The following is an 18,248-nucleotide window of genomic DNA, read 5'->3' on the forward strand; positions in this document are numbered from 1 at the left end:
CTCTTTCTAGCGGGGGGTGATGCCACAGCCAGGGGAGCCCTTTCACCAGGCCCTCCAACCAAAGCATCACCCTGCTAGTCAGCCCAGGCCAGGGATCCCAGGGGAGCTGCAGACACCCAAATAAAGGTGTCCCCTTCTCCAGGGCACCCCAGGCCCACGCTGATATCCCGGGGCTATCCCCAGCACCCCTGGCAGGGGGGTGCCGGGTTGATTTTGTACAGTATGTGTCGTGTTTGTTTATCTAGTGTTTTAAATACTTACAGACAACAGCTTAGTTATATACTGTAACTTACCATCTGGGAAATTAACTCCACCTTACCCTAGATCTTTGCAGGACAGCCATACTGATTTTTGTTTTTTTGTTATTCCAAATAAATGTACAAACTGTTGTGAGAAGTTTTTCTTTTATCAGGATTAATCAATATTAAGGGCAAGACCTGAAGTGGGTAAAGATTTTTGAAAATGCAGTAATTTTTATAAGATCCATCCTTCCCCAAGAAAGAGAAGGTGACACCAACTCTTAAACTCCTCTAGAGAGCATTATACAAAGTTTTATATTAAGGGGCATATGTATCAAAGCTTGATGTGAAATAAAATTGTGAAATATATATCACCAACCAATCGGCTCCAAACTATCATTTCTTAAACACAGCCTGCAAAATGTAAATTAGAAGCTGACTGGTTAGTGATATATATCTCACAATTTAATCTCACATCAAGCATTGATACATATGTCCCTAAGACCATAAAAATCACCTATTCTGTGGGGAAGGTATATCCCCAGGCATTTAATATACAGTAGAGTTTCGCCTATCTGAAGCTTATGCCTCACCCCCAGGAAGGATGTAGCTCTGGACCTATGGAAGGGGAAGAGCATTACATTTGTTTATATTTACTTTAGAAACAGAAATAATGCCAAATTGAGTAATTTTTATTCATTATAGCTGCAAGACTGTCCTCTGGGTTACGTATATATAAAAGTAGTCAGTAAAAGCAGTTAGTTATGAATTCCATATGTCCTACCTAAATACCTCTGAAACAAGTCCAAGTCTGCAAAATACTAAGGTGTGGGTCAAGAGCCAGGTTAAACACTAAAAAGGGTAGAGGACATTCCCGATGTGTAACCCTAAATAGCACCAGGGGGGATCCCTGCAAGTCATTTATGAGTAGCAATGTCTGTGGCAAATGATAAATGTATTCAAAAAAAGGGGTGAAGGCAGGGTCAAAACCATGGGCTTCAAAACCACTCTGAAGATGACTTCACAGACTACTATCAAATTGCTTTACAGCGTCTAAACTCAAAATAATATTTTGGAAAGAAGGATTGCCCATAGATGCTAATACTTTCCAGACTCCCTGTCTATCATGAGTAAACCCCAGTTGGTGTGGGGTAAGTATGAATACTATTTTTGTAAGTGGGTAACCATCAAATCGGTGATTAAATTAGGCTAGCTACTTGGGAGTCCATAAGCAATGGGAGCTTGGCTTTGGCAAACAAAGTGCGAGCATTATCTATGTCCACATGAGTATACAATTCCGAATAATAGTCATAAAACTATGCAGATATATTCTTATGAGAAGTAAGTTTAGTATCAGCAGAGGGATTAGTTATGGACATAATATAACACTTTCTACACTGTTATTTAGTAATGGAAACCACAATCTTCCCTGAGTTTTTACCCCATCCATGGAATTTATTTTTAGTATAGTCTACACTTTGCTGTGCTTGTTTCAACTAAACTGTTTCCAGAAGATGTTTAGGACTAGTATATAGGGTCATGTTATCGGGGGTGGGATTGGTCACAAAGGTGTCATAGGAGGAGACCATCTGATTATGAAAATATTTAAACTTGGCATTATTGTAAGAGGTGGTCCAACCATGCATGACCCCTTTGGACGTCTCCCAAAACAGTATAGGTGTATCCCAATACTCAAAATTATCATCCACAAATTTATTCCATTTTTATTTGTTATACAAGTCAAATCGTCATTGTGGGACAAATAAGAGGAGAGGAACCAAAAGCGGTTGGAACATCCAGGCAAAATATGCATTTCTAACTGTATGGGAGCATGGTCAGAAATTAAAATAGGATTGATGAAGGTGCAACAGTGTCCTGACTATTTATGTAATTAGTTTTGTCTTGTGACTTACCCCTGCCATCTGATCTGTGGATCTGGATGTTCTAATAAAGAGATCTGCTCAACATGCAGGCTGCAACACTTCCAATGTGTGCATTTAGACTGTGCTATTCCTTCCAAGCTGATTACTAACTTGAGTCTCCTTTTGTCTGTGAATTCAGCAACAGCAAGTGTAGTCCAAACAGTAGTGCTGGCTTTGAACTATACAGATTGAAGATACAGTTACTCTCTGTGCATGCTGTTCTTACACATCCACAGCATGCTGTGGGCCAGAGTTCCCTTCTAAAATCAGTATGATCGCAGCCGTGTTGGATCCAATCACCTGACTTTCCTCCACCACTCAGAGCACTGCTACCAGACCACCTGATTGCATCACCCAATCCCTGTGAGTCCCAGGGTATAAGTATCCTGAACTGACAGCATTCAGTGCCTGAACAATAGCTACTTCCTGCGGTGAGACAGGTTACTCTTTTGCACTCTCACAGTGTCTGTGCTAAACTGTTCTAGGCTCCTGCCGATTCCAATCCAGTTCTGCAAGTTGCTCCTGCCATTCTCAGCCCAGTTCTGTAAATTGCTCCTGATGGTCCCAGTCTGGTTCTGCAAGTTGGGTATGAAATCCTGGTGGTGTTCAGCCGCCATGTGAAAGGCCAATGCCGGATGCCCGAAATACCAGAATCCTGAAAGGGCAGGTAAGTATACTAACCCTACCCCTCTCCCCCCCTAACCTTAACCCTCCCTTAGGGGTGCCGAACCCTAAAACTCCCAGGGTGATGCCTAACCCTATGTCCCCCCCAGGTGTGCTTAAACTAAAAACTGTTCCCCTTCCCATACCTTAAACCTAACTCTCCAGGGAGGCCTAACCCTAACCTCACCCAGGTGGTGCCTAACCCTAACACCCCTTCCTCTAGCCTAACCCTAACCCTCCCTGGGTGTCTAAACCTAACACCCCCCCCCCCCCCCTGCACGTGGCTAACGCTAACCCTGTTCCCGCTTACTATCATTCGGGAAGCTGACTGTCGGGATTCCATCGTCGGGCTAAAGATAGGAACAGGTATTTAGTCACCTATCTTTGGTACTAAGTTGGGATTTCGATGATGGGATTCTGTCAGACGGCTTTCTGTGCATCGGTATTCTAACTACATCCCCCTGCCGGTCCCAGGCTGGTTCTGCAAGTTACTCCTGCCTGTTCCAGTCCAATTCTGCAAGTTGGCAGTGGCAGTGTGTTTGTTTTAGTACTGCAGCCAACAAGAGTCAGACAGACTCTTATTTAATGCTGCACCCAGGGCTGGAGCTGGACTGGAGTTCACTCATGAGCTCCGTCTTTGGGCTTCCACACTCGGTGAAGGGAGAGACGTCATGATGTCATGACGTCTCTCCCATAGTGGCGAGTGGGATGGGAGTAGCGGATGGTGGCACAGGAGTGGGGATTCTGGTATAATTTTGTCTGTCTGTGTGTGTGTCTACATATTTTATGTGTAAAAGTCACTACTACTAGGGGCACTGTATATTGGGCACTGCATAGGGGGCACTATACAAGGGGAACTACTGCGGGCTCTATATAAGGGGCAAAACTGGGGCACTATATAAGGGGCACTATATAAGGGGCACTACTGGGGGCACTGTATATTGGGCACTGCATAAGGGGCACTATATATGGGGCACTACTTGGGGCACTGTATAAGGGCCACTGTATAAGGGGCACTATATATTGGGCACTGCATAAGGGGCACTACTGGGGGCACTGTATATTGGGCACTGCATAAGGGGCACTATATATGGGGCACTACTTGGGGCACTGTATAAGGGCCACTGTATAAGGGGCACTATATATTGGGCACTGCATAAGGGGCACTACTGGGGGCACTGTATATTGGGCACTGCATAAGGGGCACTGTATAAGGGACATTACTATGGGCAGTATATAAGAGACACTACTGGGGGCACTATATATTGGGCACTGTACAAGAGGCACTACTGGGGCACTGTATATTGGGCATTGCATAAGGGGCACTACTGGGGGCACTATAGAAGAGGCATTACTGGGGGCACTGTATAATGTGCACTACAACAAGGGGCATTGCATAATGTGCACTACAACAGGGGGCACTGCATAAGGGGCACTACAACAGGGGGCACTGCATAAGGGGCACTACTACTGGGGCACTGTATAATGGGCACTGCTACAGGGGGCATTGCATAAGGAGCACTACTACAGTGGGCATTGCATGTGGGGCACTACTATTAGGGGCATTGCATAAGGGGCACTACTACTGGGGGTATTGCATAAGGGGCACTACTACTGGGGGCATTAAGTTGCATATGGACCTGAAAAGAAATGTGATGAGAGATGGTGGTGTGTCAAGTTGACAAGCACCATTTTTCAGTGGCCATACCTCTTGTGACATGTGGCCATGCCCACTTTTTTGGCATGCATACACAGAGGGGGGTTCCATTCTGGTTCTGCAAGCTATCCCTGCCGGTCTCAGTCCGGTTCTGCAAGTTACTCCTGCCAGTTCCAGTCCAGTGCTGCAAGTTACTCCTGCCAGTCCCAGTTTGGTGCTGCAAGTACTCCTGCCAGTCCCAGTCTGGTGCTGCAAGTTACTCCAGCCGGTCCCAGTTCAGTTCATTCGAATTGCAGCTAATCTACCTTTCCCTGTTACTCACTACCAAAGGCAGTTCTCACTGCTACCTAAAGTTACATGAGAAAGAATTATATTCAGCTTCCTCTGTTTCTGCTGCACTCACCCGCTGCTAATCCTCCATCTATGCCAGAGACAGGTAACTCAGTAACACCAGCCGTGATAATTCGTTTAGGCCTACAAATGGATTTGGGTCAAGCGCAAAACCCTGGAGCTAATCCTTTACAGAGTCTGGCCACCCTTCTGGACACACAGGAGGCAGCACACGATCAAGTGCTACAGTACTTACAAGAACTTTCTACATGTTTAGATAGAATTCAGTCTGTCTTGCCAGCTCCCAGGACCTCAACCAGTCCTTCTATTATACAGTTCCTGCAAGATCTGGCTAGTCAGATAGATGAAGCTACTATTCCCTATTACCTTTGTACTTGAACACATTACTACTTTGCATCAACTGTTGGAACAGTTACAAGGCCTTCTCACCAAAATGTTTCAGATTATTCCTGAGTCTCTTGGTGATACCTCTGACTCAACTAAAACTTCAGCTCTACGTCTCATGTCTGAAGAGACTTCTGTCTCAGACTTCCCTAGAACTAAGGCTTCTTTCATGCAAAGTAAGTGAGACACTGGAGTTTACTGCGTCCCAAGTTCTCCGTGGCTGAACATCAGCAGCACAAGGAGTTACGTTTCTGTTTTTATTGTGGAACTTCAGATGACTTCATTAATGACTGTTTTCTTTGCAAGTCAAGCAATGGTGACAAGTGTCAGTGTCACAGTGTCTGTGTCTTCAATTCTTCCCATCTGCCATCTGCAGTTCCAATTTCCTCACTCCTGGGCAAGAGGGTAATGTCTGCCTTTCAAAAGAAGGTTTAAGTTTATGATTAGGGCCCCGTAAAACAAGATGATCCTACTCTAGATTTGAAAACTAAGGGAGAATGTCCAAACCTCTCATAGTCAGAGAGGCATCTGATTTGCAAGCCACAGGAGAGGCATCTGATTTTCCAGCCTCAGGAGAGGTATCTGATTTCCCTGCCTCAGTAGAGGCATCTGGTTTTCCAGCCTCTGGAGAGGCATCTGATGTTCTGACTCCAGGCAAGGGTCCTCAGTACCAAGTTCCCAGATGGGAATTATAGTGCCATGAAGGCAGTCATGCATTCCTTCAAAAAAGGAGAGAAGGGAAGAATCCCTATATGAGTGCACTATTACTTATAATAAAAAATAAAATATAACCTTTATTATAATTCTTAAAATACACCCTTGGGTGAACAAACACTGCAAAATACAAAACATACAATATTACATATAACAGAACATATTAAAATATGTGTGCTCAGTCCTATATATTTGTCACATATACACTTGATAGTGGCCCTTTGTGTACCTATTAAATTTATAATGCTACTAAATTCAATGACAGTTTGAGTTTTTTTGAGTTTTGAATTTGAGTTCTCAAATTATTGGCTGCTTAATAGAGACTATCTGCAATTAGTTTAACCCATGTGTGTACGTCTCATTTGAGAAGATCCAGTTATAATCATGTGTGCTTTCAAATCTAAAATATCAACCAAATGAATCCCCTTACTAGGGTATTATATTATGATGTAACACATTATAGACCATTTCTCTGTTTGTAATACCCCTTTTCCACCTAAATTCCGGGTCTGACCCGGAGTTGGAACAAAGTTCCTATCTGGATCAGACCCGGAATTTTGCTGGCGCCGACTCGGGATATTCCCGAGTCAGCGCCGCACACACCGGAGTCGGGTCTGCATAGACCCGGCTTTTCCGGAGTGAAAGTGGTCGCTTGGAGATGACTTCATTTCCAAGCGCCACTGAAGCCGGACCAATCGGCCGGCTACCAGTGCACTCCAGGTCATCGTGACCCGGAGTGCGCTGTTCTCACTGCAGTGTTTCACGGGCTACGCCCATGTTAAACCCTGCTAGTTACCTGGGTTGGATTGCCGGGTCACTCGACTCGGCAATCCAACCATCTCCCCTTTTACACCAGGGAGCTGCCCGGGTTAACCCTTCAAAAACCCGGGGTTTAGTTCTGGTGTAAAAGGGGTATAATTGTGTTTCCACAACACCATGTCGATTCCAAAACAGCAACACTGTATGAATCTCAAGAGTCTGGTTTAATAGTGGATAATAAACAGATCATTACAGAGTATCCAACCTGCCAGTAATTCCGCTAATTTATTTTAATTTACAGGTGCTTGTTCCCATTCATCACTAATTAATAGCTTGGTTCATACACATGGGGTAATAGTATAATATAAAGCGACACTGCTGATTCTGGCTGTATATATCTCTCATTCAGCTGAGTTATCACATAAGGCAGTGCTGCTTACAGTGGCTGCATTTCTTTCTCAGCTGGCTCACTTAATATACACAGCAGTGCTTTGAGTCTGACCACATGTCTCCTCTCAGAGAGAGATACAGCCAGAATCAGCAGTGCCGCTTTATATTATACTATTACCCCATGTGTATGAACCAAGCTATTAATTAGTGATGAATGCGAACAAGCACCTGTAAATTAAAATAAACTGGAGGAGTTACTGGCAGGTTGGATACTCTGTAATGATCTGTTTGTTATACACTATTAAACCAGACTCTTGAGATTGATACAGTGTTGCTGTTTTGGAATCGACGTGGTGTTGTGGAAACACAATTACAAACAGAGAAATGGTCTATAATGTGTTACATCATAATATAATACCCTAGTAAGGGGATTCATTTGGTTGATATATTAGATTTGTAAGCACGCATGATTATAACTGGATCTTCTCAAATGAGGCATACACATATGGGTTAAACTAATTGCAGATACTCTCTATTAAGCAGCCAATAATTTGAGAACATCTCAAACTGTCATTGTATTTAGGAGCATTATAAATTTAATAGGTACACAAAGGGACACTATTAAGTGTATATGTGACAAATATATAGGACTGAGCACACATATTTTAATATGTTCTGTTATATGTAATTTTGTATGTTTTGTATTTTGCTGTGTTTGTTCACCCAAGGGTGTAATTTAAAAATTATAATAAAGGTTATATTTTATTTTTTATTGTAAGTAATAGTGCACTCATATAGGGATTCTTCCCTTCTCTCCTTTTTTGAAATAATGTATAATGTCCCTGAGTAGCACCCCTTACCTGATCAATAATTTATAATAGCAATAGGAATTTAAGGGTTATTTGAGAATTCATGATGTTTTGAATATTAGTCCTTGGTGCGACCTTTCTTCCATTCCCCCTTACCCTTATTTGTGTAGTCATGGATTCCTGTTGACCACTTCCGGAAAGTGCCATCAAAATATAGACCAGCTTGGTTCAGATCCTAGATGAGCCAGCTGAACATCTGGATTCTACCTATTCTGGTTCTTGCTGGATTCTGCTTCCTTCAGTGCCAACTGATTTAAGTTTCTCTGGACTCCATCCGGTTTCATCCATCACTCCAAGGTCACCTGCGGTTCTAGCAAGAAATTCTGATTCCAATTTGGTTCAATCTTATTTGGTTCCTACTGATTCAAGTGTCTCCTTACCCAATCCGATTCCAACCGGTAGTCCAAGTAACCCAGGAGAGGCATCTGAGTCTTTAACTCCAGGAGTTGCGACTTATCTGCCAACCACAGAGGGGGTCTCCAGAGTCTCAACCCCAGAGGGGATCTCCAGAGCCTCAGCCTCAGAGGGTGTCTTGAGTACCACAGATTCAGATATCGACTCTTGTCAGTCAACTCCTCAGAACACTACCCTGTTGGAGTCTAGCTTGTGTACTGCCATATCAACCTTGTGACCTTCCTGGTCACTCAAGACTTTCAGCAAGGTTCTGGCCCAAGAAGGACCATCCAATCCTGTGGTTCCAGCTGATTCCAGTCCACTCAGACTCAACCCAAGTTTATCCGTTTGTCTAATGTCTCCTCCAGCTCCAGTCAGTTTAAATGTCTCTGGACTCAATTTGGTTCCATCTGTTGCTGTAGCATGGGCTAACCCATTTGTTGAGTCTGATGATGCAATGCTTCAGAATTTAGGTACTTTTAGTAAAGCTGTAATTAAGAAATTTGGTCCAAAGACAGCCCATGTGGGATCACCCATGCATTCAAATCCTTCTGCCAAGAATTCATCTATTGCTAAGTCCTCCACTCCTTTGCAGTAAGAGAAATATCAAGTTTTAAAAGGCCAGCATGCAAAGGACTTCCAAGCCTTCAAGAAAAGCAGCACTACAGAATCTGCATCCATGGACATTAGAATTGTGTACACTTCCTTGTCTCCTTCTTACAGCAGTTCCTCTCAAAACTTTAATGTTCTGCATTGATCATCTACTCAGCTCTCTAGATATACAACCCTTTCCGAGCAAGACCAAACTTTGTCAGTGTGTGTCAGACCACCAAGTTACTCCTGCCGGTCCTAGTCCAGTTTCTGCAAGTTGCTCTTGCTGGTCCCAGTCTAGTTATGCAAGTTGCTCCTGCCAGCCCCAGTCCAGTTCTGCAAGTTGTTAGTGCCGGTCCCAGTCCAGTTCTGCAAGTTACTCCTGCCGGTCCCAGTCCGGTTCATTCCAGTCGTAGCTAATCTACCTTTCCTTGTTACTCACTACTAAAGGCAGTTCTCACTGCTAACCAAACCTACATGAGAATGAGTTATATTCAGCCTCCTCAGTTCATGCTGTGCTCACCCGCTGCTGATCCTCCACCAATGCCACAGACAGGTAATTCTGTAACACCAGTCGTGACAAACAGATCCCGTGAAAGAGACTATTTGCAGCAAGAAAATAGTCAATCCATGAGAATGTTTGATGTATCCTGAAGTAAAAGATATATTCAGGGCTATTGCCATGTGTAAGCCTCCAAGGGTCAATCATACACATCCTATTTTTTAAGAGGTGCATCCCAACCAGAGTGCATAGCACAGAACATGAGGACATAGAGCGATCCAGATTGGACTGACCCACCACATTAAAGTCTCCCCCAATTATTAGGTTTGGAGTGCCTGACTCCATTAGTAGATGCAATATTTTCCAGTAAAGGGAGTACTTGGGGATATCGCGAGCATAAGTATATTTACCCCCCTGAATAGTAAGATGTATTAAAATATATCTACTTTCTGGGTTGAATATTATTGCTTTGATATCCTAATGTTTGCTTTAGATTGCAGATTACATAATGACTGAAAGATTGTAGATAATAAAATTACTATGAGAATGATGGGTGAGGACATGGCATGAGCCCTGCCAACCCTTAGCACCTGAGTGGTATAGTTTGATGATGCAATTGCATTATCATTGTTACTGCCACTCTGTGTATTACTGGACGGACAGGACCTAATTTCATACAGTAACTGAGCCACTCACTTGATAAATCACATTATCATCCCCTGCCCACCTTTTCTTTCCTGTCTCACCTACACATCTCCTAGAAGTGAAGAAGAAAAATTAGGCGCACATAGGGAGTTGTGGACAAACCCATTGTAATAAAGGACAAATTAAAGAAAATGAATTAATAAATATGAAAAAAAAATAATTAAATACAGCACAATATTGGTGTAATCTCTATTTGCTAATCATAGAGGGTAATAAAAGAGAATGGGTTTTATTTCACAAGCATTATAAATGCCAGTCAAGCTCAATATTTAAACATCAGTGGGTGAGGCCTCTTATTCTGTGTTGTTGCCTGGAGAATGTAGATTAATTGTAACTGCTTTAATGGAGGGCAAAAATTATATGCACTGGTGCACACAGGAGGGGGGATTCTGAGTATCTAGAAACCCTCCCCGCAGCCGGACCAATGTTTTTTTTGTTATGTCTTTGGACACTGGTCCAAATAGCCAGAGATCGGAACTGCAACCGCACCTCATGATATAGTGCATGATCATCCAGCGATGGCCATGGGGTAGCATCCACAACTGCCACGCGCAGCAGCTTCCCCCAGTGGCCATTGCGAGCAGCGCTGGCCTGGGCTGACTAACGGTCAGGGCTGATACTGCGGCTGGGGGGCCCGGTGAAAGGGCATCCCTGGCTCTGGCATCAACCCCCCATTAGAATGGGTCCTGGGCTGGTTTTAAATATACGGTGGAACCCACATGATTTTTTTTCACCGTATATTTAAAACCAGCTCTGTCCCTGCAGCCTTATGCTGGTTCTTACATTACAGGGGATCCCTACACATTTTTTTCCCTGTAATGTTAAGAACCTGGACAGGCTGGCAAGCCTGAAGCTGGTTAGTGTTTTTGGGGGGAGACCTCACATCATTTTTTTTTAAAACATTTTTCTAATTTTTACAAGGATTAAAACACAAGCAGCAAGCACATATCTCACTGATATGTGTAGGCTGCTAGCTCGGGAGAGATTTGCAGAGAGAAAACACTGCAATCTCTGGTGACTAATCTCCTGCAAAACGAGTTACTCGGGAGAGATATCTTGTTCTGCTTCACCATCGGCAAACTCGTTTAGCGTCAAATCGCCTGTTGGTAAGTTTGGTAAAAGAAAAGGTATTAAATCACCAGAATTCCAGCGACTTAAATCACTTTGAAAATCGGGACCATCTCGAATCTTAGTAAATTTACCCCTAAGAATAGTATGTTCATGTAAAAATGCATAATGTCAACATTTTGGATATGAACATTTTCGAAATGTTGAATGATGACATTATGAATGAAATTGTCTACATTCAGAATGTCGACAATATGACTGCATACCCTTTATTTAAAATGGAAAACATGCGTTTAATAATTTAGTGCCCTGTGCATCAACTGGTTTAATTTAAATAACCATAAACATATATTGACACCATCAATTAAAATATAGATCTCATCAGCTTACAAAAGTGTCTTTGCTGCTGCAACATAGTGAGTTCTGTAAAGGAGAAAATATAAATTATAACATTTGTTTCTCTTTCCATTTCAGGTGTCCTCTGAGCTTGGGTGGGCTAAGTAAGATTGATGAATACAAACATCTAGAAAACAAATATGCAAAAGTAGATTGTAAGATTCATCCTGTCAATGGCCTCTATGAGGAGTACTGTCAGTTTTATCCAAATATGGACCCGAATGTGCATGAATCTGTTATGTATGGACAAGCACTGGAACCTGTAAGTGTCAAAAGTAAAGTGTTTCATTTAGTTGTAAATCCTGAGAAACCTGTTATATAAGTAGGAATATATTCATCTGTAAAAGTATCTTCCCCTACATTTTGTTATGCTTTTATATATTACTATCACTGATTTCTAAGGCAGAGGGAAAACAGGATATACTGCACATCAAACAGGGACATACAAAACAGACAAATCAATGCAAATATAAACCCAAGTATTAGGGAGGATACTGATATTTTCAATAATTTTGCAAACTCAAGACTGTCCAAACTCAGAGAGGCTGCCTAATATTTATGATTCACCACTAAAGTACTATGGGGCTGGTTCAGTGATGTACATTAATTCGATGTTAACACACTTCTCTGATGTTTTAAGATCTGTGCATGTGCCAGAGCTGCACTGTGCACCAGGAGATCTGGTTCTGCGATGACACTTGCAGTGCCCAAAACGCCGCAGCATGATTGACATGCTGCTGGTGTTTAGGGAGGCCGCAATGGCCAACGCTCCAGAAAACATGGGCATGTTGGCCCCGTTTTCTGGGAGTGGAAAAGCCTGGAAACATGATTTCACAGAACATCCTGAGTAACCTAGGGGTTACTCAGCTGTCCGATGGTCACACAGTTGATCTGATAGCTTTGGATGTAGCATCAGATCAGAGAAGACAGCAGTGGGCATCTTTTAACATAAAACATCTCCTGCATCTTCTGCATAATTTTGTACCACCGCTCCGTACCAAGACGTAGCAGCTTTATCTCTGAATCAGCCCCTATATTGTGTGTGAATTGGGTACTGTACCGTTAGCATCTACAGTGCTACTATTACTGTCAAGATGCATCATGTGACATAAACCAGGTGCCCTTGCATTGTAAGATAAAGTGTATCCTGAGATTCATCCAGATCTGCAACATGAACAAAATGTGTTTTTAATTTTGGCGCATAATACGTCCAACTCCACATCAGCCTCATGTTCAGCAGCTAGATCTGTACTTTTCCATTTTTCATTTATTGTACTGCGTTTGTCTCATATTCTGACAAGGCCTGGATTCATGTAAAGGCCATGCAGGCCAGGTTTTCCTTATGAACACTTGTCATAGAAATCTTTTAATTACACTACTCAACAAAATTGGAAAGATTCTCTGCATCTGGCATGTGAATATGAGTTTTTGCCTAATATCGGGTTGCTGAATTCAGTTGAAAAATCTGATTTTCTCTATCACGTCACATTTCTTAGATATATACAAATAACAAAAGTGGTAATATCTTACTTATTTCATATATAGCAAATTGAAAACTTTATTTCAATTCTATAGAAATTACTTACTCATCGTATTCATTTATATAATACTAATAAAACTACAGAAACACTTAAAAACTACAGAAACTAAACTAGTGTAATGTTTTATGTTCTAAGATAAAATGTAAAGCCACTGCTTTAGGAAAATAGAATGTTGATACTTTCCATTTGTACAGCATCTCATTGGTCTCTCTAATAATGAGCCAGCTGTAGTCCACCATCATTGCAGGGTGCCAGCATCCTTGGTAGCAATGCTCCATTGGCAGAATGTCTTGGTGAAAATGTTCTCGTTGTTCATTACTTACACTACCTAGGTTGTCAGAGAAAAAGTCTAGATGGGAATATAAAAAGTAAATTTTAAGTGACATTCTACAACCCATATTTTGTAGTTGTCCAATAATTCTTTCACAATGGACATATAGTTGGCCTCTTTTCTGTTTGCTAAGAATCCATTCACAGCAGCCTTGAAGGAGGAGCGAGCAGCAGATTCAATTTCTGTAAATTTATCGTTAAATATTTAATCTGTAAGCAGTATCCTTATTTGGGGCCAGCAAATATGCCTTGTTTTAGCTTTGCTTAACTCAAGAAACTTTTTTCAGATAACTGAAATCCTGGCGTCCTTTATCCAGAGCTTTCACAAATTTCTTCATTAGGCTCAACTTAATGTACAGTAAAGCAGAGGTCAAATGCAGTGTATTTCACATTTTTCTCTCCTGCTACATATGTTACTCTCTCTGGCCACTTCTTTGTGATATAGTGATTTTAGTGTCTGCTTACCCATAAACACAGAAAACAGCCTTTCTGCTCCAAAGGAGGTTTCTTTTCTCCCTGAGCTCGCCTTGGGACACCTTTATTACGGTTTGACAGGTGTACTGCCCCAGTCAAACTCCCCACTTGACACTGCAAACCTAACAGCAGTGCAACTACCTTTAAGTCCCAAAAAAGATTCCATCCATGATCTTTATACTTAATTCCCTCCAACAACACAGCCATACTTTCATAAGTTTCTTTTATGTCCACCGCAAAGGCCAGTGGCACTGAAGAGGGTGTCTTCCCATTATGGAGTAACACTGCTTTCAGACTACTCTTCGAGGAATCCATAAACAGTAACCACTCAATAGTATTGTGCTGAACACCAAACTCAATAATACCGATCACATCAGTATACACACACATTTTGAATTTTTCTTTTCCAAAAATGTGGGCAAAATGTTTTTTCTTGTTCTAAAACTTGAAATTGTTGTACCTTGAGTCAGAAGGTTCCACTGTTACAGCCTAGAAACCAAAAGTTCGGCTTGTTGTATTGACAGTTTCAAGTCTCGAACCAAATCATTTCATTCCTACTGTTCTATGTTGTGAGGTGATTTATCTTGAGTTTTGGGGTGATACTCCTCTGTAGTTTTTGTATCTTCTGACTAGCCTTCCTCTGATGTCCGCGATTCACTGGTGCACACACGAGGTACAGGCAGCCTTTCTGCATGAAGTACAGGTTTTAGCACCGAAGACACTTGGGGATATTTGAGAGACCACTTCCCAATCCTCCTTTAGAAGAGACCACTTCCAATAATAATAGTAACCTAGAATAGGGAGGGCATTCTCTTAGCAGCAATCATTTAAAATAATGAACTAATAAGACCATTTCTCCAGGTGCATGCATTCTGCAATGAAAAGACCCATAACAAAGAAGCTCCAAACCAACATAACAGATTATGTAACCAGCAGAGCACATGGGAAGTGATTATGAAATCTCCGGACATATCACAGAGCGCTCCTCTACCTGACACCAATATCTCCCCACCTACTATCAGCCTGCTGCAGTATAAAGACAGAGTGGTCACCTTGGTTCTTGATGTTTCAGGAAGCATGAAACATGTAAGTTCTTTTTCCATTTACTAATTTCTTTATGGGACACTTGTCCATATTTACAGCCACACATGATGAAAAATGGTCTATTTTTCAATTTTAAAAAGTATTTTATAAAGATTTATTTTACAACATGGTACAAATAATACTAATAGTAATGTGCTGTAAAACATAACAAAGTATTGATGTCCCTTTTCTAACATTGAATGTACGGCCACAATGTACACTTGAAGCAACACAAGACACTTGCTGTCATTGTCTAACTTTTACTAGTCAGATAAAAGCTAACTTATTATTAGTTGATGAGATTCAGTGCATACAGTATATTGCTTAGAAATTAAATGTCAGTAAATGATGAATTTTATATGTATTTGGTCTAATTAATTAGCCATTGACTTATCAAAGCTTACACATATACTTGCTTGCCAGGGGTTCCAGTACAGTACATCTATACAGTATATAGTATATACAGTACATCTATACAGTATGTCCACATATAGCTGTACTCCATGCGCTGAAAGTCACATTGCACAGAATTTGTGAGCGTCGTGCGACTCGGTAGCACTGAGTGTCTTTTCGTGCAACTTTTACCCTTAAAATGCCTTTTACTCGCAAAGCAGCTTATGCTGATTAAATTATATGCTATTGACTGCATGCAAAATGCTACAGTGTCAGTGAATTACTGTTGCTAAAGGACTGTCATTCTAAACTGCAACAAAATATCCACCATCTGGATTTAGGTCTGATTTTCATGATTGTAATGGTGCATACACACGGTCAGATTTTTCCTTCAGATATGAAAGATAACGATTTAAAAATCGTTCAGTCGTTCATATCTGAAGGAAAATCTGACATATCTGACATACCTGAACGATGGACGATCAACGATGCGCGTTCCCGTTCGTCAGATAACGATTTCTGACATCTGATGTGTTTGCAGTCAGACTTGGACGATTCCATTCATTTTAATGCAGTCAAAAATCGTTCAATCGTTCAAATCGTTCAAATCGTTCAATCGTTCAATCGTTCATCTGACAAATCTGACAAGTCTGACAAATCTGACCGTGTGTATGCTCCATAATGGTGATAACGATTTAAAAATTGTTCGGTAGTTCATATCTGAAGGAAAATCTGACATATCTGACATGCCTGAATGATGGACGATGAACGATGCGCGTTCCCGTTTGTCAGATAACGATATCTGACATCTGATGTGTTTGCAGTCAGACTTGGACGATTCCATTCACTTTAATGCAGTCAAAAATCGTTCAATCGTTCAAATCGTTCAAATCGTTCAAAACTTTGGTAAAATCGTTCAAATCGTTCAATCGTTCAATCGTTTATCTGACAAATCTGACCGTGTGTATGCTCCATAACAGTGTTTGTGAGACAGGTGATCTGTTGAGCTGATAATTTTTAAAAATTGCTATTTTATATATTTTTCAATTTGTATCTATATTCTTTTATTGATTATAGTTTTACTTGTGCATGTGTATCTAAAAAGGCCCACTGCAAATACATTTTATATATATTTTTAATGTTATCCCTGACATTTGACAGTGGTCATTTTCTTAAAAGTGTGACAAACCTAGAGAGTGCTGTGTTGACTTTGCACCTAACAATATTAGCTATGAACTTACATGGTTTATCAGAAGATCTGCATTAATTAGTAGAATTATCTGAAAAGGGGGGAACTGCAATTACTTTTTCACCTACTCCAGAAGTGGAACGGATTGCCAACACATCCCTGGACTTGCTTGATTGTCCATAACTGCATGGTGCGCAAACTATGTCATGACACGTTGACCTCCGATTTTCATTCTTAGATCTGGTCTTATCCAAAATGGGATGCAGTAATCTCGAAGCAGCCATATGTGAGGGATGGTGTGAAACAGGGACAACTAAAGGAACAAAAGGGGTGAATGAAACCCTTTGAAGGGATGGAGGTGGGGTTTAGAGTGAACTTCTGAGGGTGGGGTAGGTGGCCATGTGGGAGAAGGAACCAATGGTAGTAGGGCCAAAGCTGTGGGGTACGAATCCCAACATAATGAGGGGGCTGCACAAATTGTTCAGGGTAAGAGCTATATAAAAACCTGGCACACTAGCATAAGGCTGGTCATAAACTTGTTATAAAGTAGGCAGTATAACTTGCACAGTGGGCTGCACAAAAGGGGTATTAACCTTTGGCCTGGGAAGGATGCATGAACAGCCTGTATGAGTGCATTTTACTCAAATAAGGTGACCAATCAATTGATGAAGAGGAGGCAGCTAATGGCAGTGCAGCCTGTGCAGGATCCATGACATTTAGAAGCCTAGTGTCAACAAGGGGAGATGCAAATCCAGGTGTAACCAGGCAGAGGAGGGCTCTATGAGGGAAATTGGGTTGAATGGCTTGAATAATGCAGCCCTAATCTGGTAACATTCACAGGAAGGTGGGACTGTATAGTAATAATGGGGGTCACTGTCAGACTGCCAGGAGGGGTCTACAATGATAATTAGTGCTTCCCCCCTCCAGCTTTTGAAGCCATGGTGGAAGCAGGGGGAGAGCTTCATCATTTTGGGAAGCTAAAATTGTGGCAGCAACTATGGGGGCAGGCCTAGACATGGGCACCAACTCTAAGCTAGCTGTGGCTGTGGGTGACAGGGACCAGGAGGCTGGACAAGGGCTGCCGGCGGTACTTGTGGCACCCCTCTCTAACCATATCTGTAGGCTGAAAGTGGAAGGCATGGGTCGCAACGCGATCTTGGCAAGGTACAGCGGCCAGTAACAAGCCGCACACCAAGTTTGAGGGTGACTGAAAGAGACCAGGAGGCTTCCATTAGGCATGGGGAGGGGGGCATTTTAACAGGAATGAGGCATTGTTAAAGGAGATTGAAGTAAAAAGGAAATAGTACAAGAAAATCAAGGGAAAAAGACTGAGGTAAAATATAAAGGGCCTCATTTATCAACGAGTTTGATCATTCACGACGAGTGATAAAACTCATTGCATATGCTAAATGGTGCTCCAGCCAGTCAGCTCCCAATTGTCATTTTTCAAACAGATGACAGTTGGGAGCTGATTGGCTGGAGCATCATTATCATACTCAACAACTTTTATCACTCATTGTGAATGATAAAACTCATTGCTAAATGAGGCCCAAAGGACGGTAACAGTGACAGTGAAAAACAGGAATAAAAGATAAAAAGAACAATAATTCAGTGATACACTGTATACCTAACCAT

General features: G+C 41.8%; 1 protein-coding gene across 1 annotated transcript in view; it reads left to right on the forward strand.

Moving 5' to 3' along the window:
- Positions 1-18,248, forward strand: part of LOC148540816 (calcium-activated chloride channel regulator 1-like) — a 50,669-nt gene that overhangs the window by 15,541 nt on the left and 16,880 nt on the right. The window contains exons 5-6 of the mRNA XM_088482196.1: positions 11,682-11,865; positions 14,810-15,034. Coding sequence (XP_088338322.1) covers positions 11,682-11,865; positions 14,810-15,034 — 409 coding nt within the window. The remainder of the gene's footprint in view (positions 1-11,681; positions 11,866-14,809; positions 15,035-18,248) is intronic.

The sequence above is a fragment of the Taudactylus pleione genome, unplaced genomic scaffold (genome assembly GCF_031769625.1).
Source record: "Taudactylus pleione unplaced genomic scaffold, aTauple2 ptg000017l, whole genome shotgun sequence".
Taxonomy (NCBI): domain Eukaryota; kingdom Metazoa; phylum Chordata; class Amphibia; order Anura; family Myobatrachidae; genus Taudactylus; species Taudactylus pleione.